This window comes from Carettochelys insculpta, chromosome 11 (genome assembly GCF_033958435.1).
Source record: "Carettochelys insculpta isolate YL-2023 chromosome 11, ASM3395843v1, whole genome shotgun sequence".
In the NCBI taxonomy this organism is placed as follows: domain Eukaryota; kingdom Metazoa; phylum Chordata; order Testudines; family Carettochelyidae; genus Carettochelys; species Carettochelys insculpta.
The window spans coordinates 49628192-49653094 of record NC_134147.1 but is presented as its reverse complement, the minus strand read 5'-3'; the positions used below and the strand labels follow the sequence as shown (position 1 = coordinate 49653094).

Sequence of the window (24903 nt, the reverse complement as noted above, 5' to 3'; positions counted from 1 at the left end):
GGGGGGCGGGTGCAGGCTCAGCGGGGGGGTACTGGGGGGGGCGGGTGCAGGCTCAGCAGGGGTGTACTGGGGGGGCGGGTGCAGGCTCAGCGGGGGGGTACTGGGGGGGGCGGGTGCAGGCTCAGCAGGTGGGGGTACCAGGGGGCAGGAGCAGGCTCAGCAGGTGGGGGTCCCGGGCGGCGGGTGCAGGCTCAGCAGGGGTGTACTGGGGGGGGCGGGTGCAGGCTCAGCGGGGGGGTACTGGGGGGGGCGGGTGCAGGCTCAGCAGGTGGGGGTCCCGGGCGGCGGGTGCAGGCTCAGCAGGGGTGTACTTGGGGGGCGGGTGCAGGCTCAGCGGGGGGGTACTGGGGGGGGTGCAGGCTCAGCAGGTGGGGGTACCAGGGGGCAGGAGCAGGCTCAGCAGGGGTGTACTGGGGGGGCGGGTGCAGGCTCAGTGGGTGGGGGTCCCAGGCGGCGGGTGCAGGCAGCAAGGTGGGGGGCCCTGGGGGTGGGGGCTGCCAGGCCTGATGCCTCTTCTCTCCCCCAGCGGACAGCAGCCTCGGCAGGCTCCGGTGCCAGCAGCAGGAGCAGGACGAGGCAGCCCTGGCGCCGCCAGCCCTGGCCCTGAGCTCGGCCCAGCTGTGCCAGGCCCCCCTGGAGTGCCGGCCGTGTGTGCAGGTGCGCTTGGCCCTGCGCACTGCAGGTAGGGGCCAGGCCCGGGTGGGACCCCCCGCGGGGCTGGGGATGAGCTGGGGCTCTGGGGCCGGGTGACTTTGGGGTCCCCCCTTTCTTTCTGCTGCAGGGCTGGGCAGCATCCTCGGTGTGCAGCTGCACTTCCTGGTGCTGGGCTCCAACCGGGCCGGCTGGCTGCAGGTGCGGCGGCGGCGCCCCGAGGCTGCCGGGGGTTCCCTGGTGAGTCCTTCTGATGCACCACCTGGCTGGGGCTGCTCCCGGCCGCCAGATGCAGGGCTGCCACAAGGGCAGGGGGTGCAGGGGGCCTCTCGGCAGTGCTGGGTGGGGCTCTGGGTGGGGGAGGGGGGGCGGGGGGTCTCAGTAGTACTGGGGGGGCTATGGGCAGGGGAGGGAGTGCGGGGGGTCTCAGCAGTGCTGGGGGGGCTCTGGGTGGGGGAGGGAGTGGGGGGGGTCTCAGCAGTGCTGGGTGGGGCTCTGGGTGGGGGAGGGGGGGCGGGGGGTCTCTCAGTAGTACTGGGGGGGCTGTGGGTGGGGGAGGGGAAGGGGTCTCACCCTGTGCTCCCCTCCTAGTGGCAGGTGCAGTTTGAGTGCTTCCCGGTGGAGCGGGGGCGCCGTGTGCTGGTCTCCCTCGGCACCATCCCTGAGCGGGGCCTGCGCCTCAGCCGGAGCCACGTGGTCCCTGTGGAGCAGGCAGGTGAGGCAGGGGTGGGCGGTCGCTCTGGGGGTGCCGTGCTGGTTTGTGGGGCGTGTGGGGGCTGGGCGGTCGCTCTGGGGTGCCGTGCTGGTTTGTGGGGGGTGTGGGGGCTGGGCGGTCGCTCTGGGGTGCCGTGCTGGTTTGGGGGGGGTGTGGGGGCTGGGCGGTCGCTCTGGGGGTGCCGTGCTGGTTTGGGGGGGGTGTGGGGGCTGGGCGGTCGCTCTGGGGGTGCCGTGCTGGTTTGGGGGGGGTGTGGGGGCTGGGCGGTCGCTCTGGGGGTGCCGTGCTGGTTTGTGGGGGGTGTGGGGGCTGGGCGGTCGCTCTGGGGTGCCGTGCTGGTTTGGGGGGGTTGTGGGGCTGGGCGGTCGCTCTGGGGGTGCCGTGCTGGTTTGGGGGGGTCCCAGGGGCTGTGCCGGTGTGAGCGTGGGCCCAGTGCTGCCCTCCCCGCTTCGTCTCCGCAGACCCCAAGTTCGGCTACACCTGGCTGCCCGCGACTCGGGCCATCCTGGTGTCGGTGCCCCTGGGCCCTGCCCTGGGCATGCGGCTGTGCCACCAGCTGGCCCTGGAGTGCGAGGAGCTGCCCGGCCCCTTCGGCCGACAGGTGAGCAGCACGGCCTCATTGGCTCTGCCCCGTCTCCCCCCGCCCCCCACCGGGCCCCATTGGCTCTGCCCCATCTGCCCTGGCTGAACTGGGCCCACTGGCTGTGGGAGCGTCACCCTGGCCCACAATGCCCCCTGCGTCTCCTGCGGTGACAGCCTGTCTCAGGTCCCACTCTCCAGGCTTTGCACCTCGACCCCCAGCGGCCGTGGGGGGTGCCCGGGGGCAGAGCTGGGCTGGGGGGGGAGGGGTTCCCCGGTGGCCGTGGGGGGTGTCTGGGGACAGAGCTGGGCTGTGGGGGGAGGGGTGTGATGGGGTTCAGGGGTCCCCCTGCACTGCACCCCGTCCGCTGGCAGGAGAGACTCTCACTCAGCCGGTACAACAGCAGGTTTATTAGGCGACAGATGTCCAGTTTCTCACAGAAGCGTCAGTACAGCAGCCAGAGACAGTCCTTCCAACCTGCCCTGGGGAGAAGACCCCGAGGGGTGCCCCTCTGGGGTGTAGCTTCCCCCTCCTCCGGCTGGCTGCCTTCCAGCTCTCCCTTTTCCTCGCCTCTAACTGCCGCCCCCGATTCAAAACCCAGCTCAGCTCCTCCCTGCTCTTTGTTCAGGCAGAGGTGTCACCTGCCAGTTGTAGCCCCAGGGTCATCCTTAGGCACTGGGAGCTGCTGCTTGCCTCAGACATCCAGCCTGACTCACACATGCACCCCCACCACTCCATCACAAGGGGTTCCCCGGTGGCCATGGGGGGTGCCCGGGGGCAGAGCTGGGCTGGGGGGGGAGGGGTTCCCCAGTGGCCATGGGGGGTGCCCGGGGACAGAGCTGGGCTCGGGGGGGGGAGGGATTCCCCGGTGGCCATGGGGGGTGCCCGGGGACAGAGCTGGGCTGTGGGGGGAGGGATTCCCCGGTGGCCATGGGGGGTGCCCGGGGGCAGAGCTGGGCTGTGGCGTTCAGGGGTTCCCCGGTGGCCGTGGGGGGGTGCCCGGGGGCAGAGCTGGGCTGTGGCGTTCAGGGGTTCCCCGGTGGCCGTGGGGGGGTGCCCGGGGGCAGAGCTGGGCTGGGGGGGAGGGGTTCCCCGGTGGCCGTGGGGGGGTGCCCGGGGGCAGAGCTGGGCTGGGGGGGAGGTGTTCCCCGGTGGCCGTGGGGGGTGCCCGGGGGCAGAGGTGGGCTGTGGGGGGAGGGGTTCCCCGGTGGCCGTGGGGGGGTGCCCGGGGGCAGAGGTGGGCTGTGGGGGGAGGGGTTCCCCGGTGGCCGTGGGGGGTGTCCGGGGGCAGAGCTGGGCTGGGGGGGAGGGGTTCCCCGGTGGCCGTGGGGGGGTGTCTGGGGGCAGAGCTGGGCTGTGGCGTGCAGGGGTTCCCCGGTGGCCATGGGGGGTGCCCGGGGGCAGAGCTGGGCTGTGGGGGGAGGGGTTCCCCGGTGGCCGTGGGGGGTGTCTGGGGGCAGAGGTGGGCTGTGGGGGGAGGGGTTCCCCGGTGGCCGTGGGGGGTGTCCGGGGGCAGAGCTGGGCTGGGGGGGAGGGGTTCCCCGGTGGCCGTGGGGGGTGCCCAGGGGCAGAGGTGGGCTGTGGGGGGAGGGGTTCCCCGGTGGCCGTGGGGGGTGTCCGGGAGCAGAGCTGGGCTGGGGGGGAGGGGTTCCCCGGTGGCTGTGGGGGGTGTCCGGGGGCAGAGCTGGGCTGGGGGGGAGGGGTTCCCCGGTGGCCGTGGGGGGGTGTCTGGGGGCAGAGCTGGGCTGTGGCGTGTAGGGGTTCCCCGGTGGCCGTGGGGGGTGCCCGGGGGCAGAGCTGGGCTGTGGGGGGAGGGGTTCCCTGGTGGCCGTGGGGGGTGTCTGGGGGCAGAGGTGGGCTGTGGGGGGAGGGGTTCCCCGGTGGCCGTGGGGGGTGCCCGGGGGCAGAGCTGGGCTGTGGCGTTCAGGGGTTCCCCGGTGGCCGTGGGGGTGTCTGGGGGCACAGCTGGGCTGTGGCGTGCAGGGGTTCCCCGGAGGTGCTGCGGGCCGAGCGTGGGCGCAGCCTGGCTTGCCGGGTGCCCCTGCTGCTTGACCCCCAGTGGGGCTGCTGGCTGGTGGTGCCTGGCCACGCCCCTCTGCTCCTCCTTCCCGCCTGCAGGCCGTGGTGGCCGGGGGTCACAGTGCTGTGCTGCCCTACGAGCGCTTGCTGCCCTGTCTGTGCATCGAGGTGCGTCCGCAGACTGGGGAGAGTGGAGTGCTGGGGGGAGGGGGGAATGGGCCGGGGTCAGGGTGGGGGGGAAGGGGCCAGTGCAGGGGGTCTGGGGTTGGGGGGAAGGGGCCAGGGGGCCAGTGCAGGGGCCAGGTCAGGGTGGGGGGGAAGGGGCCAGTGCCAGGGGTTGGGTTGGGGGGAAGGGGCCGGTGCCGGGGGGCTGGTGCAGGGGCTGGGGTCGGGGGGAAGGGGCCGGGGGGCCGGTGCAGGTGCTGGGGGTCGGGTTGGGGGGAAGGGGCCGGGGCTGGGGTTGGGGGGGAAGGGGCCGGTGCCAGGGGGCTGGTGCAGGGGCTGGGGTCGGGGGGAAGGGGCCGGGGGGCCGGTGCAGGTGCTGGGGGTCGGGTTGGGGGGAAGGGGCCGGGGCTGGGGTTGGGGGGGAAGGGGCTGGTGCCAGGGGCTGGTGCAGGGGCTGGGGTCGGGGGGAAGGGGCCGGTGCTGGGGGTCGGGTTGGGGGGAAGGGGCCGGGGGGCCGGGGCTGGGGTGGGGGGGAAGGGGCTGGTGCCAGGGGGCTGGTGCAGGGGCTGGGGTTGGGGGGAAGGGGCCGGGGCTGGGGTTGGGGGGGAAGGGGCCAGGGGGCTGGTGCAGGGGCTGGGGTCGGGGGGAAGGGGCCGGTGCCGGGGGTTGGGTTGGGGGGAAGGGGCCGGTGCCGGGGGGCTGGTGCAGGGGCTGGGGTCGGGGGGAAGGGGCCGGGGGGCCGGTGCAGGTGCTGGGGGTTGGGTTGGGGGGGAAGGGGCCGGTGCCAGGGGTCGGGTTGGGGGAAAGGGGCCGGGGGGCTGGTGCAGGGGCTGGGGTCGGGGGGAAGGGGCCGGGGGGCCGGTGCAGGTGCTGGGGGTCGGGTTGGGGGGGAAGGGGCCGGTGCCAGGGGTCGGGTTGGGGGAAAGGGGCTGGGGGGCTGGTGCAGGGGCTGGGGTCGGGGGGAAGGGGCCGGGGGGCCGGTGCAGGTGCTGGGGGTCGGGTTGGGGGGGAAGGGGCGGGTGCCAGGGGCTGGGGTTGGGGGAAAGGGGCCGGGGGGCCGGTGCAAGGGCCGGGGTGGGGGGAAAGGGGCTGGGGGGCCGGTGCCAGGGGTCGGGGTTGGGGGAAAGGGGCCGGGGGGCCGGTGCAGGGGCTGGGGTCGGGGGGAAGGGGCCGGGGGGCCGGTGCAGGTGCTGGGGGTCGGGTTGGGGGGGAAGGGGCTGGTGCCAGGGGGCTGGTGCAGGGGTCGGGTTGGGGGGAAGGGGCTGGGGGGCCGGTGCAGGGGCCGGGGTGGGGGGAAGGGGCGGGTGCCAGGGGCTGGGGTTGGGGGAAAGGGGCCGGTGCCGGGGGTCGGGTTGGGGGAAAGGGGCCGGGGGGCCGGTGCAGGGGCTGGGGTGGGGGGAAGGGGCGGGTGCCAGGGGTCGGGTTGGGGGGAAGGGGCCGGGGGGCTGGTGCAGGGGCCGGGGTGGGGGGAAGGGGCGGGTGCCAGGGGTCGGGTTGGGGGAAAGGGGCCGGTGCCGGGGGCCGGGGTGGGGGGAAGGGGCCGGGGGGCCGGTGCCGGGGCCGGGGTGGGGGGAAGGGGCCGGGGGGCCGGTGCAAGGGCCGGGTTGGGGGGAAGGGGCCGGGGCCGGGGTGGGGGGAAGGGGCGGGTGCCAGGGGTCGGGTTGGGGGAAAGGGGCCGGTGCAGGGGCCGGGGGTGGGGGGAAGGGGCGGGTGCCAGGGGTCGGGTTGGGGGAAAGGGGCCGGTGCAGGGGCCGGGGTGGGGGGAAGGGGCGGGTGCCAGGGGTCGGGTTGGGGGAAAGGGGCCGGTGCAGGGGCCGGGGGTGGGGGGGAAAGGGGCCGGGGTGGGGGGAAGGGGTTTCTGAGTAGCTGCCCGCTCAGGCTCTTACCCTTTGGCTCCGCAGGCCGCCTACCTGCACCACGACAGCCTCCGCACCAAGCTGTGCCCGTTCCAGGACCAGCCCGCGGCTTGTGAGTGCCAGGCCAGCGCGTGCTGCCCAGCGGGCTCCCGGCAGGACCTGCTGTGTCCCTGAGAAGGGGCCGTTGGCCGCGCTCAGCTCCCCGAGCCCCCCGCCCGGCAGCGCCCACACCCCAGTGTCGCCCTGCAGCACCTGCTCTCTGCAGGGCTCTACGGCTCCCCAGGAGCCGGGCTCCAGCACCCACACAGCGTGCGGCCCTCCCTGGCGTGTGGTGGCAGCCAGCGCCAGCTGCCCTATCCAAGCAGCCGCAGGCCCTGCCCCGCATCCAGCAGATGCACGAACCCTGTCGCAGAGAAGCAGCTGGTTTGGCCCTGGCCCTGGCCCAGGCTGTGGTGCTCAGCGCCCGGCCCAGGGCTACGCTGCTCCGGCCCGGCCCGGCTGTGGTGCTCAGCGCCCGGCCCAGGGCTACGCTGCTCCGGCCTGGCCCGGCTGTGGTGCTCAGCGCCCGGCCCAGGGCTACGCTGCTCCAGCCCGGCCCGGCTGTGGTGCTGAGCGCCCGGCCCAGGGCTACGCTGCTCCGGCCCGGCCCGGCTGTGGTGCTCAGCGCCCGGCCCAGGGCTACGTTGCTCCGGCCTGGCCCGGCTGTGGTGCTCAGCGCCCGGCCCAGGGCTACGCTGTTCCGGCCCGGCCCAGCTGTGGTGCTCCGGCCCGGCCCGGCTGGGTGTGGTCCATGCAGTGGCTGCACCGTGCGGCCTCTGACTGCTCTCCTGCAGCATCTGGTCCCTGCCTCCAGCAGGTGCTGCCCTTGCAGCCGGTGGCAGGCGAGAGACCCCTCAGCGCTGCACTGACGCGCCTGGGGAGCCCCACGGCGACCTCGGGGAGGCGCGACGCCTGGGGTCCCAGCCTGGGACGGCTCTCAGCGCAAGGCCGTGTGTTTGCCCACGTCCCTGTCCCTGGCACGGCAGCTGCCAGCCAGCGTCCCCGGGTGCCCGTGAGGCTGGTGCGGATGCAAAGCCAGTGGGGCCGTGAGCTTGCCCGGGGTCCCAGTCGGCCTTTCACTCCTAATGCCTCTGCCAGCTGGCCGTGCTGGTGAGGCAGAGCTCGGGGACTGGGCCCTGGCGTGGGGCCGGCTGCTTCTGCCAGTGCCTCTGCCTGACGGCCCTCTGCCCCACAGATGGTGCCGACCTGTGGGCCTCGATGCAGTTCCATGACTACAGCGGCAAGTCCCACATGGCCATGGTGCTGAGTGCCCGCTGCTCGCTGCGCCCAACCGCCATGCTCTGCTGGAGGGAGAGTGAGGCCGGGGCCTGCCACAGCATCCCCAACTCCACAGCCACGGAGTCCGAGCAGGTGAGGGCCAGGCCGTGCCCGTCTGCACCCGCCGGGTACTCGGCCACCTGAGGCTGTTTGCAAGCCTGGCGCATGCGGTGCCTTGGGATCCGGAGCCTGCGGGCTCATGCGTCCGTGGGAGGCAGCTGTGCAGTGCCCGAGGGATGGGGTGCGCCAGCCCCAGTGGTGGCAGGGGGAAGTTAGGGCTGGCAGCCCACCCCCACCCACCCCCTGCTCTCCGATACCCCAGCTCTCGCGCCCTTCCCCCTCCCAGCCCTCCTCCCTCCCACACAGCAGACGCCTCCCTGGTTCCCCGGCAGCCTTCTTGCCCCGGGCAGCTCATTCAGACCCCAGGCAGATATGCTGGGCTCCTCCTTGCGTGTCCCTGGGGGGTTCCTTCCCCCAGCTCGTGTATGGAAGTGGGGCTGCCCCTTTCCCCAGCCTGGTGCTCCTGCACGTGAGGGGAGGCGCCCCCAGGTGCGTTCTCCGGGAGACGGCAACGTGCCGCTCTCGGCGAGCGCGGGGGGAGGCGGTTCGCAGCAGCTGCCGCACACACCGTCTGGTCGGGCAGGGCCCCAGCCAGCCGCCCGGCCGAGCCGATGGCGGAGGGCGCTGGGTTGGAACCGGGGTCCTCGCTGCCCAGGCCCAGGTCCCTGCGGAGGTGGCCAACGAACCCGACGTCTGGGGCCGGCGGGAGAGTGCGAGCGCCTGTCCCTGTCCCTGGGTCTCTCTCCTGCCTGCTCCCTCTGCCGCCCACAGCCCTCCCTCAGTGGGGCTTGGTGAGCGCAGGCATGTCCGCAGGGGCGGGGGGCCTCGAGTGACTGACCGAGCACTGACTGCGGCGAAGGCCGGCCCGCTCGCGCCCCTCCGTGTGAGCTCAGCACCGGCGCTGGGCTATCCCAGCGCTCCCCGCGGCGAAGGCCGGCCCGCTCGCGCCCCTCCGTGTGAGCTCAGCACCGGCGCTGGGCTATCCCAGCGCTCCCCGCGGGGAGCTGCGGCGAAGGCCGGCCCGCTCGCGCCCCTCCGTGTGAGCTCAGCACCGGTGCTGGGCTATCCCAGCGCTCCCCGCGGCGAAGGCCGGCCCGCTCGCGCCCCTCCGTGTGAGCTCAGCACCGGCGCTGGGCTATCCCAGCGCTCCCCGCGGGGAGCTGCGGTGAAGGCCGGCCCGCTCGCGTAACCGGCGCCTCAGCCCCGCTTGCGCCCCTCTGTTTGAGCTCACGCCGCTCTCCCCCAGGCCTGGTCTTGCCTTCCGGTCAGGCAGAGGCCCACATGAAGACCCCATTGCTGAGGCTAAGAGATGAGCAGGCTGCCCGGAAAGAGCTCGAGCTCTCTCTGGCTATGTCTACACGTGCACCCAACTTCGAAATAGCTTATTTCGATGTTGCGACATCGAAATAGGCTATTTCGATGAATAACGTCTACACGTCCTCCAGGGCTGGCAACGTCGATGTTCAACTTCGACGTTGCTCAGCCCAACATCGAAATAGGCACAGCGAGGGAACGTCTACACGCCAAAGTAGCACACATCGAAATAAGGGAGCCAGGCACAGCTGCAGACAGGGTCACGGGGCGGACTCAACAGCAAGCCGCTCCCTTAAAGGGCCCCTCCCAGACACACTTTCATTAAACAGTGCAAGATACACAGAGCCAACAACTAGTTGCAGACCCTGTATATGCAGCACGGACCCCCAGCTGCAGCAGTAGCAGCCAGAAGCCCTGGGCTAAGGGCTGCTGCCCACGGTGACCACAGAGCCCCGCAAGGGCTGGAGAGAGAGTATCTCTCAACCCCCCAGCTGATGGCCGCCATGGAGGACCCCGCTATTTCGATGTTGCGGGACGCGGATCGTCTACACGTCCCTACTTCGATGTTGAACGTCGAAGTAGGGCGCTATTCCCATCCCCTCATGGGGTTAGCGACTTCGACGTCTCGCCGCCTAACGTCGATTTCAACTTCGAAATAGCGCCCAACACGTGTAGACGTGACGGGAGCTATTTCGAAGTTACTGCCGCTACTTCGAAGTAGCGTGCACGTGTAGACGCAGCTTCTCTGTCCTGAGCCGTGCGGCCGGGTTTACCGGGTCCTGCGCAGGCCAGCAGCACTCGCTGTGGTGGCGGGAGCTGGAGCGACCAGCAGCCCACTCTGCCCTGCTTCACTGCAGCAGGGGCTCGGCCACAGGCCGGTCAGGGTGCCACTGTGGGGCCCCCAAAGCGCAGGGCCTGGGTGGCCACCCGGACCCCCACTGGGAAGGCCGGCTCTAGCCATGGTCTGGCGCTGCAGGGGGGCTCCCCCCATGGTCCTCATCCTCCAGCAGCTCATACAGGCCCCCTCGCCCGCTCACTCTTTTCCAGCTGGGCTTTGGGTGCATTCCCCATGGTCAGGCCCCTCTCCTGGCACAGCCCCACAGCCTCTGCCTGCAGGAGTCAGGTGAACTCCATCTGCGCCCCATTGCCCGTGGGGCCGACTCCCTGGTCAAAGCTGTTGTGCCCCATGACCCCCAGGAATCACTTTGTTCTGCCTCCAGCTCATCTGGCTTTTAGAAGCCCCTTCCTTCCACTGTGCCCAGTCACCCTGCTGCAGCCCATGCGCAGGTGCCGCGTATCCCACGGCTGCCACCAGGTGGGACAGGGTTCAGCGGGCCCCGGGCCCTGCATCCCCTCCACAGGCAGGCGGGACTCTCTCCGCAGGTGCAACAGAAGGTTTCTTAGCGGACGGGAACACAGAGCAGTACAGAGGTGTCAGTAAAGCAGCCAGACACTGTCAGCCCAATCCACTTTGGGGAGAGGAGGCCCTGAGGGGGGCCCCCAAGCTGGGGCCTTGCCCCCCCCCTTTGTCTCTCTCCCCAGCCCAGGCTAACTGCTGTCCAATTCCCAGTTCCAATTCAAACCGACCAAGCCCCACGCCCCCACCGCTCCCGTCCTGTTCCCCAGGGAACAAAGGTGTCACCTGGGAGCTCATGTTACCTCTGCGCCCTGACGCTGCCTAGGGGAAAGGAACTTAGCGAGACTGCAGGGAACTCCAGGGCATCAGGAAGCGCTTGCCAGTGATCCAGGGGAGAAAAGCCCCACAGCCCTACACACAGCCCACCCAACGACCCAGGGGAGAACCCACACAGCCCCCCCACACAGCCCACCCAATGACCCAGGGGAGAACCCCCACAGCCCCCCCCACACAGCCCACCCAATGACCCAGGGGAGAACCCCCACAGCCCCCCCACACAGCCCACCCAACGACCCAGGGGAGAACCCCCACAGCCCACCCAACGACCCAGGGGAGAACCCCACACAACCCACCCAATGACCCAGGGAGAACCCCCCACCCCTGCGTCACAGCTGCCAGTGAGGCTCACAGCAGATTGTGGTGTCTCTGCTCTGCTCCAGGCCTACACAGTGGAGAAGGTGGACGTGCACCCCCTGCTCTGCTTCCAGGTGAGGCCCCTGGGTGCCCCGGCCACCCCCCCACTCGCTGGTCTCTGGCTGCCCCGAGCCGCACGCTGCACCCAGCCTTGGCCGTCCTGACGCCTCCCTCACGGCCCCAGGGCTCCTGGCTGGGGCGCCGGCCTGCGGGAGGTGGGCCGAGGCGGCGGGGTGCGGGGGTGGCCAAGGCTGGCAGCCGCGGGAGTGCAGCCCTGGCCCCGGCTCTGGCCCCGGCCCGCGGGGGACCCGTGCGGCGCGTGCAGCCGGTGCACAGGGCCAGGCCGGGTGCCTCCACCGCCCCGGTGACTTCTTCCTCCTCTGCAGTTCTCCTGCGGTAACAGCAGCCATGTGGAGTGCCCGAGCCGGGCAGGTGAGCTCTGCGGGGGGCCAAGCCGGGCTCCCTGCGCCCACCGGCTCCTCCAGCCCCAGGGTGCAGCCCCACAGCACTTCATCCCCCCAGCGCCAGGAGCTGCCGCCTCCGTGGGGCCTGGGGACAACTGCCTCTGCCGGCAGCCCTGCCCACCCCTGCCCCACAGCACCCCCTCGTGCCCCCCTGGGGCAGCCCTGCCCGAGCCCTGGCCCCACCCCTGCCCCACAGCACCCCCTCATGCCCCCCTGGGGCGGCCCTGCCCGAGCCCTGGCCCCACCCCTGCCCCACAGCACCCCCTCGGGCCCCCCGGGGCAGCCCGGCCCTGGCCCTGGCCCTGGCCCCGCCCCACAGCACCCCCTCGTGCTCCCCTCGGGCGGCCCCGTCTGAGCCCTGGCCCTGCCCCTGCCCCACAGCACCCCCTCGTGCCCCCCTGGGGTGGCCCTGCCCAAGCCCTGGCCCTGGCCCCACCCCTGCCCCACAGCACCCCCTCGTGCCCCCCTGGGGTGGCCCTACCCAAGCCCTGCCCCTGGCCCCGCCCCTGCCCCACAGCACCCTCAAGTGCCCCCCTGGGGTGGCCCTACCCAAGCCCTGGCCCCGGCCCCACCTCTGCCCCACAGCACCACCTTGGGCCCCCCTGGGGCGGCCCTGCTCGAGCCCTGGCCCCGCCCCTGCCCCACAGCACCCCCTCGTGCCCCCCTGGGGCGGCCCTACCCAAGCCCTGGCCCTGGCCCCGCCCCTGCCCCACAGCACCCCCTCGTGCCCCCCTGGGGTGGCCCTACCCAAGCCCTGGCCCTGGCCCCGCCCCTGCCCCACAGCACCCCCTCGTGCCCCCCTGGGGTGGCCCTACCCAAGCCCTGACCCTGTCCCCGCCCCTGCCCCACAGCACCCTCAAGTGCCCCCCTGGGGCGGCCCTGCCCGAGCCCTGGCCCCGGCCCCACCTCTGCCCCACAGCACCACCTTGGGCCCCCTTGGGGCGGCCCTGCTCGAGCCCTGGCCCCGCCCCTGCCCCACAGCACCCCCTCGTGCCCCCCTGGGGCGGCCCTGCCTGACCCCTGCCCGTCCCTTGCAGCCGCGGCCTGGAACGTGTCCGTGAACGTCCGAGCTGCGCACCTGGTGCTGCGGCTCACGTCGGCGGGGCCGGCCGCCTTCAGCGCAGCCCTGTGCCGGCCGCGGGGGAGCCGCTGCGAGCCCGAGGGGCCCGTCCACACTGTCACCGGCGTGAGTGCTGCGCCCCGGGGCCCTGCGCATGGGGCCGGCTCAGCATGGGGCCCGGCCCGGCCCGGGCAGGCGCTCCAGGCTAACGGCCCCTCCTGCTTTCAGCCCCACAGCCCCGGCCCCGGCCCTGGCGAGCTGAGCCTGCTGCTGCCCCGGCGTGTGCTGGGGAGCTGCCTGCTGGTGAGTGCAGACCCCGCCCCCTTGCCTCGGGCCCCGCCCCTCTCAGTGCTCCGCCCCTTGCCTCTGTCCCCGCCCCCTCCAGTGCCCTGCCCCCTCGCCTCGGGCCCCACCTCCTCGCCTCTGTCCCCGCCCCCTCAGTGTCCTGCCCCTCTCACCTCTGTCCCCGCTTTCTCTGTGCCCCACCCTCACCTCTGTTCCTGCTCCCTCTCAGTGCCCCACCCCCCACCTCTGTCCCCGCCTCCTTTCAGTGCCCCGTCCCCCACCTCTGTCCCTGCCCCCTCAGTGCCCCACCCCCCTTGCCTCTGTCCCTGCCTCCTCTCAGTTCCCTGCTCCCCTCACCTCTGTTCCCGCCCCCCCGCCCCGCTTCTGTCCCCGCCCCCTCTGTGCTCCACCTGCCCCACCTCTGTTCCCACCCCCTCAGTGCCCCGCCCACAGCCCCACCCCCTCCCAGCCCCCCTCCCCAGTGCCCTGCCCCCAGCCCAGCCCCCCCTCAGTTCTCCACCCCCACCCCTGCCTCCCCCGTTGCCCCGCACCACCCATCGCAGCCTCTGTCCCTGCATGGCCCAGCCCCGCCCTGCCTCCTCTTCCTGCCCCTGCGTCCCCCTGCTCTGTCGCCCAGCCGCTGCTCTCCCAGCCCCTCCCTCCCCACCCGTCAGAGCCCCACGTGCTCGCTCTGCCCTGGCAGGTGTGGCGTTCTGATGTGCGCTTTGCCCGCAAGCAGATCCTGTGCCCAGACGGTGAGTGTGGCTCACGCAGAGCCCTGGCGCGGCCGTGGCTACGGGAAAGTGCCCGCTGCCCCCCTGCCCCCGCCCGCTGCCCTAGCAATGAGGGACCCAGGTGTCCCAGCCTGCAGGAGCCCGGCTGCCCCCCCACCCCACTCCAGCAATGAGGGACCCAGGTGTCCCAGCCCGCAGGAGCCCGGCTGCCCCCCCGCACCCCAGCGATGAGGGACCCAGGTGTCCCAGCCCGCAGGAGCCCGTCTGCCCCCCCACCCCACTCCAGCAATGAGGGACCCAGGTGTCCCAGCCCGCAGGAGCCCGGCTGCCCCCCCCCCACCCCCACTCCAGCAATGAGGGACCCAGGTGTCCCAGCCCGCAGGAGCCCGTCTGCCCCCCCACCCCCACTCCAGCAATGAGGGACCCAGGTGTCCCAGCCCGCAGGAGCCCGGCTGTCCCCCCCCCACCCCCACTCCAGCAATGAGGGACCCAGGTGTCCCAGCCCGCAGGAGCCCGGCTGCCCCCCCCGCACCCCAGCGATGAGGGACCCAGGTGTCCCAGCCCGCAGGAGCCCGGCTGCCTATGCCTCGACCAGAGAACATGAGGGCCCCAGTGCCAGAGGTCCTGGAGATCCCAGCTACTGACCCAAAACCCCCAAGGTCACAGAATCCCTGGGCTGGAAGGGACCCCAGGAGGTCTCTAGTCCAGCCCCTGCCTCAAGCAGGATCGACCCCCCCAAGTCATCCCAGCCAGGACCTCGTCCAGCCGGGACTTAAAAACCTGGAGGGATGGAGAATCCACCACCTCTCTTGGCAACACATTCCAAAGGTCACTGCTCCTCCGCCCTGGGGAGACCCCCGCCCTGCCCTGCCCTGCCCTGGGGCGCACTTAGCCCCTGGGTAAGGAGTGGGAGCCGGCTGCCTGGCACTGGAGGCCATTCGATGCCCCTCCGAGCCCAGCCCGGTCCAGCACAGCTGGGAAGGGGCCTGACCCCGACCCCATCTGCAGCCTGGGCTGTGGGCAGAGCAGCACTAGACGGCTCCTCTCTCCCCTCTGCCAGTGGCTCGCTCACGCGTGGGGCTGGTGGCCCTGGGGCTGGCGCTCGCCCTGGTGCTGCTGGGGACCATCCTGCTGCAACGCTGCAGGAGCCTCCGGAGACTCGCAATAGGTGAGAGCCTGAGGGCCAGTGTGAGTGGGCACCCTGGGAGCCAGGGGCAGAGGGGGCGGGAGCCTGGGGGACGGGGAGCCGAGGGCAGGGGGGGCGGGAGCCTGGGGGACGGGGAGCCGAGGGCAGGGGGGGTAGGAGCCTGTGGGGCGGGGAGCTGGGGGCAGATGCGGGGGGGAGCCTGGGGGGCGGGGAGCCGGGGGCAGAGGTGGCGGGAGCGTGGGGGTCAGGAGCCGGGGGCAGCGGGGGCGGGAGCCTGGGGGGCGGGGAGCTGGGGGCAGATGCGGGGGGGAGCCTGGGGGGCGGGGAGCCGGGGGCAGAGGTGGCGGGAGCGTGGGGGTCAGGAGCCGGGGGCAGCGGGGGCGGGAGCCTGGGGGCGGGGAGCTGGCGGGCAGAGGGGACAGGAGCCTGGGGGGCGGGGAGCCGGGGGCAGAGGCGGCGGGAGCGTGGGGGACAGGGAGCTGAGGGCAGGGTGGGTAGGAGCCTGTGGGGCGGGGAGCTGGGGGCAGAGGGGACGGGAGCCTTGGGGACAGGGAGCTGGGGAACAGAAGGGGTGGGAGCCTGGGGGCAGAGGGGGCAGGAGCCTGGGGGGCGGGGAGCCGGGGGCAGAGGGGGCGGGAGCCTGGGGGGCGGGGAGCCGGGAGGCAGGAGCCGGGGGGGCAGAGGGGGCGGGAGCCGGGGCAGGAGCCGGGGGCAGAGGGGGCAGGAGCCGGGGGCAGGGACACACGTGGAGGGAGGGAAGGCAGGCGAGGAAGGTGCGGTGTGGGGGCGGCTTGCAGAGCAGGAGCTGTGGCCCCGGGGGCAGAGGGGGCGGGATCCTGGGGGGCAGGAGCCGGGGGCAGAGGGGGCGGGGAGCCGGGGGGCAGGAGCCGGGGGGCAGGGACACGTGGAGGGAGGGAAGGCAGACGAGGAAGGTGCGGCGTGGGGGCGGCTGGCAGAGCGGGAGCCATGGCCCCGGGGGCAGAGGGGGCGGGAGCCTGGGGGGCAGGAGCCGGGGGCAGAGGGGGCAGGAGCTGGGGGCAGGGATACACGTGGAGGGAGGGAAGGCAGGCGAGGAAGGTGCGGCGTGGGGGCGGCTGGTGGAGCGGGAGCCGTGGCCCCGGGGGCAGAGGCGGGGGGGGCGGGGAGCCGGGGGGCAGGAGCTGGGGGACAGGAGCCGGGGGCAGAGGGGGCGGGGGGCGGGGAGCCAGGGGCAGAGGCGGGGGGAGCCGGGGGCAGGGACACACGTGGAGGGAGGGAAGGCAGGCGAGGAAGGTGCGGCGGGGGGCGGCTGGCAGAGTGGGAGCCGTGGCCCCGGGGGCAGAGGGGGCGGGATCCTGGGGGGCAGGAGCCGGGGGCAGGGGGGGCGGGGAGCCGGGGGGCAGGAGCTGGGGGGCAGGAGCCGGGGGCAGAGGGGGCAGGAGCTGGGGGGCAGGAGCCGGGGGCAGGGACACATGTGGAGGGAGGGAAGGCAGGCGAGGAAGGTGCGGCGTGGGGGCGGCTGGCAGAGCGGGAGCCATGGCCCCGGGGGCAGAGGGGGCAGGAGCCTGGGGGGCAGGAGCCGGGGGCAGAGGGGGCAGGAGCCGGGGGCAGGGACACACGTGGAGGAAGGGAAGGCAGGCGAGGAAGGTGCGGCGTGGGGGCGGCTGGCGGAGCGGGAGCCGTGGCCCCGGGGGCAGAGGGGGCGGGAGCATGGGGGGCAGGAGCCGGGGGCAGAGGGGGCAGGAGCCGGGGGCAGGGACACACATGGAGGAAGGGAAGGCAGGCGAGGAAGGTGCGGCGTGGGGGCGGCTGGCGGAGCGGGAGCGGGAGCCGTGGCCCTGGGGGCAGAGGGGGCGGGATCCTGGGGGGCAGGAACCGGGGGCAGGGGGGGCGGGGAGCCGGGGGGCAGGAGCTGGGGGGCAGGAGCCGGGGGCAGAGGGGGCGGGAGCTGGGGGGCAGGAGCCGGGGGCAGGGACACATGTGGAGGGAGGAAAGGCAGGCGAGGAAGGTGCGGCGTGGGGGCAGCTGGCAGAGCGGGAGCCATGGCCCCGGGGGCAGAGGGGGCGGGAGCCTGGGGGGCAGGAGCCGGGGGCAGAGGGGGCAGGAGCCGGGGGCAGGGACACACGTGGAGGGAGGGAAGGCAGGCGAGGAAGGTGTGGCGTGGGGGCGGCTGGCGGAGCGGGAGCCGTGGCCCCGGGGGCAGAGGCAGGGGGGGCGGGGAGCTGGGGGGCAGGAGCTGGGGGACAGGAGCCGGGGCAGAGGGGGCGGGAGCCGGGGGCAGGGACACACGTGGAGGGAGGGAAGGCAGGCGAGGAAGGTGCGGCGTGGGAGCGGCTGGCAGAGTGGGAGCCATGGCCCCGGGGCAGAGGGGGCGGGATCCTGGGGGGCAGGAGCCGGGGGCAGGGGGGATGGGGAGCTGGGGGGCAGGAGCTGGGGGGCAGGAGCCGGGGGCAGGGACACGTGGAGGGAGGGAAGGCAGGCGAGGAAGGTGCGGCGTGGGGGCGGCTGGCAGAGTGGGAGCCATGGCCCTGGGGGCAGAGGGGGCGGGATCCTGGGGGGCAGGAACCGGGGGCAGGGGGGGCGGGGAGCCGGGGGGCAGGAGCTGGGGGGCAGGAGCCGGGGGCAGAGGGGGCGGGAGCCGGGGGGCAGGAGCTGGGGGGCAGGAGCCGGGGGCAGAGGGGGCAGGAGCCGGGGGCAGGGACACACGTGGAGGGAGGGAAGGCAGGCGAGGAAGGTGCGGCGTGGGGGCAGCTGGCAGAGCGGGAGCCATGGCCCCGGGGGCAGAGGGGGCGGGAGCCTGGGGGGCAGGAGCCGGGGGCAGAGGGGGCAGGAGCCAGGGGCAGGGACACATGTGGAGAGAGGGAAGGCAGGCGAGGAAGGTGCGGCGTGGGGGCGGCTGGCGGAGCGGGAGCCGTGGCCCCGGGGGCAGAGGCGGGGGGGGCGGGGAGCCGGGGGGCAGGAGCTGGGGGACAGGAGCCGGGGGCAGAGGGGGCGGGGGGCGGGGAGCCAGGGGCAGAGGCGGGGGGAGCCGGGGGCAGGGACACACGTGGAGGGAGGGAAGGCAGGCGAGGAAGGTGCGGCGTGGGGGCGGCTGGCGGAGTGGGAGCCGTGGCCCTGGGGGCAGAGGGGGCGGGAGCCTGGGGGGCGGGGAGCCAGGGGCAGAGGCGGGGGGGGCAGGAGCTGGGGGGCAGGAGCCGGGGGCAGGAGCCGGGGGCAGAGGGGGCGGGAGCCGGGGGCAGGGACACACGTGGAGGGAGGGAAGGCAGGCGAGGAAGGTGTGGCATAGGGGCGGCTGGTGGAGCGGGAGCTGTGGGCCCAGGGGCAGAGGGGGCGGGAGCCTGGGGAGGCGGCGGGAGCGTGGGGGGCAGGAGCCGGGGGCAGAGGGGGCGGGAAGCCGGGGGGCAGGAGCTGGGGGGCAGGAGCCGGTGGCGGAGGGGGCGGGAGCTGGGGGCAGGAGCCGGGGGCAGGGACACACGTGGAGGAAGGGAAGGCAGGCGAGGAAGGTGCGGCGTGGGGGCAGCTGGCGGAGCGGGAGCCATGGCCCCAGGGGCAGAGGGGGCAGGATCCTGGGGGGCAGGAGCCGGGGGCAGAGGGGGCGGGAGCCGGGGGGCAGGAGCCGGGGGCAGAGGGGGCGGGAGCCGGGAGGGCAGAGGGGGCAGGAGCCGGGGGCAGGGACACACGTGGAGGAAGGGAAGGCAGGCGAGGAAGGTGCGGCGTGGGGGCAGCTGGCGGAGCGGGAGCCATGGCCCCAGGGGCAGAGGGGGCGGGATCCTGGGGGGCAGGAGCCAGGGGCAGAGGGGGCGGGAGCCGGGGGGCAGGAGCCGGGGGCAGAGGGGGCGGGAGCCGGGGGGGCAGAGGGGGCAGGAGCCGGGGGCAGGGACACACGTGGAGGGAGGGAAGGCAGGTGAGGAAGGTGCGGCGTGGGGGCGGCTGGCGGAGCAGGAGCCGTGGCCCCGGGGGCAGAGGGGGCGGGATCCTGGGGGGCAGGAGCCGGGGGCAGAGGGGGCGGGAGCCGGGGGCAGGGACACACGTGGAGGGAGGGAAGGCAGGCGAGGAAGGTGCGGCGTGGGGGCGGCTGGCGGAGTGGGAGCCATGGCCCCAGGGGCAGAGGGGGCGGGATCCTGGGGGGCAGGAGCCGGGGGCAGAGGGGGCGGGAGCCGGGGGGGCAGAGGGGGCAGGAGCCGGGGGCAGAGGGGGCGGGAGCCGGGGGCAGGGACACACGTGGAGGGAGGGAAGGCAGGCGAGGAAGGTGCGGCGTGGGGGTGGCTGGCGGAGCGGGAGCCGTGGCCCCGGGGGCCGGGCCGGGCCGGGCTGCATGTGCCACTCTCTCTCCGCAGGGCCGCGGGGCCGCCGGCCCATCCTGCTGCTCTGTTCCCCGGACTCGGAGGAGCACCAGGCCCGGGTGTGCGCCCTGGCGGGGCGGCTGCGCTCGGCGCTGGGCTGCAGCGTGCGGCTGGGCCTGTGGGAGGCGGGCAGCGTGGGGCGGCTGGGGGCGCTGCCCTGGCTCTACGCGCAGCGGCAGCTGGTGGCCCGGGAGCAAGGCACCGTGCTGCTCCTGTGGAGCTCGGGCAGCGCCCGGCTCTACCGGCTGTGGCGGGAGGCGGCCGCGGGCAGCAGCGGCTCCGCGGACCCCCACGACCTGTTCGGGGCAGCCATGTCCTGCCTGCAGAGCGAGCTGCAGGGGGCCGGGCCGCTGGGCGACTGGGCGCTGGCCTACTTCGGCGAGCTGTGCCCCTGGCACCACGTGCCGCCTGCCCTGCGTCTGCTGCCCTGCTACTGCCTGCCGCGGGAGCTGCCCGGCCTGGCCCGCCTGCTGCAGGGCACTGCCCGGCCCCGAGCCCTGCTTCCCAAGCTGCTCTGGCTGCGGCACGGCCCCGCCCCTGGCCTGGCTGCCAGGCTGGGCTGTGTAGGGCCCCGCCCTCCGGCCAAGCCAACCTTGCCGGCGCCCAGCTGAGCAGGCACGCTGGAGGCCTGCCCAGACGCGGCTGGGAGGATGGGTACAGGGAGCAGAGCCCCCAGGGTCCCTGGAGAGCCGAGAGCCGGGCTGCTGGGGAGGCACACCCCCAGAGGCCTGCAGAGAGACTGTATGGCCCTGAGGGGCGGGGCCTGCGGGAAGTGGGTGGGGCTGTGCAGCCCTGGGGGAGGGGCTTGCCCTAGGAAAAGCCCTGCCTGTGGCCCCTGGGTGCAGGGACGGGCCAAGCCTGCCCACCCCAGGCATTGATGGCTCCTTGCTGCCTCCAGGTCATGGTGCTACCTGGCAAGTGGTGACTGGTGCCCAGAAGCAGTCAGGAGAAGCCATTTCAGGGAGAGGGGTCCCTGAGCTGGGCCCGTGCCCCCCATGGGCCTGCAGGAGGCTGGCAGGGAAGGAGGGTCATTCCCAGGGCGTATCCCTGCCCCGGGTGCCCCCCAGGGAGGGGGCCGTGTCGGAGAGTCTGCCGGAGCTTGTGCACTCCCCAGTGCTGGAGAGGCGCACTGAGCCCTCCGCGGGGCTGGACAGCCTGGTGCTGTGCCAGGGCAGGGTCCCAGCGCCCAGCCACTGCTGCCTCGTGGGCTCTGACCAGGCCTCAGGGAGGCAGGCTGCCCTCAGCCCCCGGGGGGGCCAGGCTGGGCCGCTTGCTGCACCAGAGCCCAGCGGCGTGTGGGCGCAGCAGCTGGCACTGCGCTGGTGCTTGTGGTCCAGTGAGGGCGTCCGACAGGTGCTGGCGGCAGGACGCCCCGGGCCCCTGGCTAGAGCCAGCCAGCGAGCTGGGCATCGCCGCTCCGGCCTGCACCCTGCGTGCCGGCCCCGTGAGCACTGCTCTCCGTCACACCCACTCTGACCTCCTCCTGAGGCAGGCCCTGCGTGCCCGGGCCATGCTGGGGGCTGTGCCCGCTTGTGCCCCCTGAGCGCGTGCCCTGTGCAGCCCCCCTCGCAGCTTGCGGAGGAGGAGGCGGTGCTGCGCTCTCCTGAACGCCGGCCGCCCCTCACCGCTGCCAGCGAACCTCCCGGCCCACAGCCGCGTCCTGCGAACGAGTCCCTGGCTGCGGCATTGCCCATGGGAGAACGGCACCTCTCTGCCTGGCAGCGCTCCGGTGGAGCCGCCCCGGCACCGCTCTGCAAACCCAGGGCACCGGCCCCGCCGGAGGAGTCCCACAGGCTACCCCTGACGCCTGCAGGGGTGGCCTGTAGCCCCCGAGACACACCAAGCAGCGTTCGCAATGCCAGCCCTGGGATGGTCCTGGCGTGGGCTGGACTCCAGCTGGGGCCTCCAGCTGCGCTCAGCCCAGCCACACGTCTCAGGCTTTCTGCTACAGCAGGTTTTCCTGCGGCTGGGGCTGGCCCTGGCATGTCCCTGTGGCTGCCCGGGGAGCAGTAGCATGGCCCGGCCAGAGCAGGCCATGCCCTGGAGGTGCCCTGCCTGAATCGCTTGTGCTCCCTTTGAGCTGCTCTAAGGCTGCGCAGCCCCTGCTCGTCCCCTGCTCTGCAGGCCTGGGACTCTGCCTCGTGCCGGGCTTTGTGCAGTGGGCTCCCAAACCGGGTGGCGTCATCGATGGCACACAGCCCTATTGTGCTCGTATGCGCCTTGCTCAGACCATCGTTTTCCGTGAGCGTGCAAGTGCTCGTGAATGACCAGGGATGCTTCACTGGCACCAGCGTGGGCTGTTCAGGGAAGGCGTGTGCTGCTAGAGCAGCCGTTCCCAGCCTTCCCCAGGCGGGGACCCCTTTTGACAACTGAGGAGGACCTGGTGACCCACGGCAACGTGAAAACGGGGGCGGCAGAGCTGTAAGAATTAATTTTGTGCTTGAGGCAAAAATATAAAATTGTGCCCCCTCCTGTTTATGTATTCACAATAGCTATTCCCTGGGAAAGGGGAAATGTTAATACAATAAATTAGATTAATAAATTACAATAATTACAAAAAATTAGAGTTCTTTGCAGGGGTTAACAAACATGCAGATGGGGGGATCCAGTGGACATAATATACTTAGATTTCTAGAAAGCCTTTGACAAGGTCCCTCACCAAAGGCTCTTATGTAAATTAGGTGCTCATGGGATAGGAGGAAAGATCCTTTCAGGGATTGGAAACTGGTTAAAAGACAGGAAACAAAGGGTAGGAATAAATGGCAAATTTTCACAAAGGAGGGGGGGTAACTAGTGTTCCCCAAGGGTCAGTCCTGGGACCAATCCTGTTCAACTTGTTCATCAATGATCTGGAGAAGGGGGTGAGCAGTGAGGTGGCAAAGTTTGCAGATGACACCAAACTGTTCAGGATAGTCAAAACCAAAGCAGACTGTGATGAACTTCAAAAAGATCTCAGCAAACTGAGTGATTGGGCAGAAAAATGGCAAATGAAATTTCATGTGGGTAAGTGTAAGGTAACACACATTGGGAAAAATAACCCCAATTATACATACAATGCTATGGGGGCAAATTTAGCTACAACAGATCAGGAAAGGGATCTTGGAGTTATAGTGGATAGTTCTCTGAAAACATCCACACAGTGTGCAGCGGCAGTCAGTAAAGCAAATAGGATGTTAGGAATAACTAAAACAGGGATAGAAAATAAGATGAAGAATATCTACTTCCCCTATATAAAACTATGATACGCCCACATCTTGAGTACTGCAGATGTGGTCTCCTCACTTCAAAAAAGATACATTGGCATTAGAAAAAGTTCAGAAAAGGGCAACTAAAATGATCAAGGGTTTGGAACGGGTCCCATATGAGGAGAGGTTAGAGAGACTGGGACTTTTCAGTCTAGAAAAGAGGCGATTGAGGGACGATATGATAGAGGTATATAAAATCATGAATGATGTGGAGAAAGTGAATATTGAAAAGTTATTTACTTGTTCCCGTAATACAAGAACTAGAGGACACCAAATGAAATTAATGGGTAGTAGGTTCAAAACTAATAAAAGGAAATCTTTCTTCACCCAGCGCACAGGCAACTTGTGGAACTCCTTGCTGGAGGAGGCTGTGAAGGCCAGCACTCTGACAGAGTTTAAAAAAGAGCTTGATAAATTTTTGGAGGTTAGGTCCATAAATGGCTATTAGCCAAGGGTAAAGTATGGTGCCCCTAGTCTTTAGTCAAAGGCTGGAGACAGATGGCAGGAGATAAATCGCTTGATCATTGTCTTCGGTTCACCTCCTCTGGGGCACCTGGCACTGGCCACTGTTGGCAGACAGGATACTGGGCTGGATGGACCTTTGGTCTGACCCAGTATGGCTGTTCTTATGTTCTTAATAACAACACTATGGTTACTGTAGTCGGTCAGACTTGTGGTGGTGGAAAGACACCATCCCCAAGCTGCTCCCGCAGGCTTAAACCCCACAATCGGGCATGGGGAGTCATGCTTGGGCTGGAGGGGGTTGGGGAGTCACATTGAAGGGCTATCAGTCACTCGAGCTGCAGGGGACTAGGGGAGGCACAGGGACCCCCGCACCTGGAAGCCATCTGGGGCACAGCACCACAGCTGACAGCACCAGCCATGGGAACCCCAGCCAGTGTTGGGGGGAGAACCCTCATCCCTGCAACTGAAAGTTGTCTGCGGCAGAGCTCTGGCTGGCAGCGCCAGCTGTGGGACCACTGCCCGGGAGTGGGGGGATCCCCGCAGCCAGAAGCCGGCCTGTGGGAACCCTGCTGGGGTCTGGGGGACACCATCTCCTACAGAGCCTGGAAGCCAGGGAGTGGAGCAGAGCTGATCTGTCCACCCTCCCTCGGACTCAGGGCCCGGCCTGCACCTTACCTGGGCTGGGCCCTGCTCCTCAGATATGCAGTTCTCTGCCCTGCAGCTGAAATGGTTCTCGGTGTAACTGATTGGCTGAACTGCCTGACAGCTGTTGTTCCAATTCAGAACTTGAGACCCACTTCAGCAGCATGAATGGCTTCTTAGTAGCCACCTGTGGAGCCACCCAGCCCATGTTTGGGTCCCAACCCATAAGTTGGAAAACGCTGTGTGAGGGTCTGTGAGAATGCAGGCCTGTTCCAAAAGCTGCCAGCAGGGTCCCCCAGTCCTGAGCAGCCAATTCCCATTGGCAATGGGGTAATGCCAACAGGGATCCAACCCTCCCGACTCATGAAGCCATACAGCAGACACTTCCCCGGCACCCAGGCTCAGCAGGGGCAGGGTAACAGTCGTACCTCTTGTTGGGACAGTCATGGGACGCTGGGTACTCACCTGCTTGGATCTCTGTGAGAAATAATCCCAACGGTTTAGAGTTGTTTCTTGTGCACTGCATAATAGCTGTGAAGCAAAGGGAATAACTCCCCTTGGGGTGGAGGTAGAGCTGCTGCCTGCTGGATCTGACCAGCCAGCTGGGGACTCTCACACAAGCTCACCTCTTTTCTAGATGGCTGTGGTCACTGCACAGCCTGACCCTGCCGTTTGGAGTGTTAGCAGCAGAGGTGCCAGTGCCACTAGTAATGCAGGGCTGCTGGCTGGCTGGCACGGGAGCCAAGAGTGCACAAAAGCACACAGGTCTCTGCCAGCACGTGCACAAGCTAACAGCTGAAGCGCTTTCCAAACAAGCTTTAGTCACTTGCAAAACCAGCTCCAAACACAAGTGAAGAATTAACACTAAATACATTTTAACTGAAAAAAAATAGCGGGACCTGAATAAAGCTGCCCATGGGCTCTGGGTGGTGGGGGGCCTTGGCTGCCTGTGGGCTGCCCATGAGTGCTGGTGGCCAAGGGGCTTGGGCTGCCTGCAGGCTCTGAATATCAGGGGGCTCAGGCTGCCCGTGGGCTCTGCCTGGCATGTGGCTCTGCCATGGAGGGAATGCTAGTCTGCAGCTTGGCACCAGCTCACTTGCTGGCCTCCTGGGCTGCCACCACAGCTCCCGGACCTCCACAGCGCACTACTGGCCTTTTCCTGCCCCTGCAGCCCCACAGTGCCAGCCCCTGGGAGGCCATTCTACAGCTGGTTCCGAGCAGTGCCCATGTCACCAACACACCTAGGAGTGCGGTTCCCTGTCCTGGGGAGTGGTGCCCCGACTACTCAGAGTGAGCGAGAGAGACTGAGCCCCTCTCCGGCCTGAGCAGAGAGCCCAAGGTCCCAGGTTCCAGTCTCCCCCTGCTGGTTGCAGCTGCGGAACCGCCGCTGCTCAAGCTGGGATTGTGCAAGGGGAGAGGGGCCCCTGGGAAGTTGTGGGGCTCCTGGAGAGCAGCAGCAGGTGCACGCGCCTCGGGGGGCTGCTGGGAACAGCATGTTGGAGGGAGGCTCCCTGGGCAGTGGCGGGAACCTCGTGACTGGGGGAGGAGGGGTGCTGCAGGGCAGATGCGCGAAGCCTCGGGGGCCATGTGGGTAGCTCAGTGTCTGCACTCCAGCCACAGCAGCTGAGGAGCTGCTCCGAGGAGGGCAGTGCAGGGGCACAGCTGGGGCAATGCACGACCCAGCTGCTGTCCCCCAGGGATGGCAGGAGCTGGGGGTGCCTCAGGCACAGAGACAGCTCCTGGGGCTCCGCGCCGTGGCTCTCAGAGACTTGCACAGGAGGTGTCAGTAACCCAGCCCAGCCCCTGCCCCAA

General features: G+C 70.7%; 1 protein-coding gene across 1 annotated transcript; it reads left to right on the top strand.

Annotated features, from left to right (window-relative positions):
• Positions 1 to 507: 507 nt before the first annotated feature.
• IL17RE (interleukin 17 receptor E) lies at positions 508 to 21286 on the top strand (the record flags this gene model as incomplete). The annotated part of the gene is made up of 14 exons (XM_075005951.1): positions 508 to 682; positions 782 to 891; positions 1243 to 1366; positions 1828 to 1967; positions 4065 to 4133; positions 6032 to 6098; positions 7221 to 7396; positions 10754 to 10801; positions 11114 to 11159; positions 12229 to 12377; positions 12480 to 12554; positions 13240 to 13291; positions 14331 to 14438; positions 18734 to 21286. Coding segments are annotated over 14 exons (1956 nt in total), but the record flags the coding sequence as incomplete, so codon positions are not given.
• Positions 21287 to 24903: the final 3617 nt, after the last annotated feature.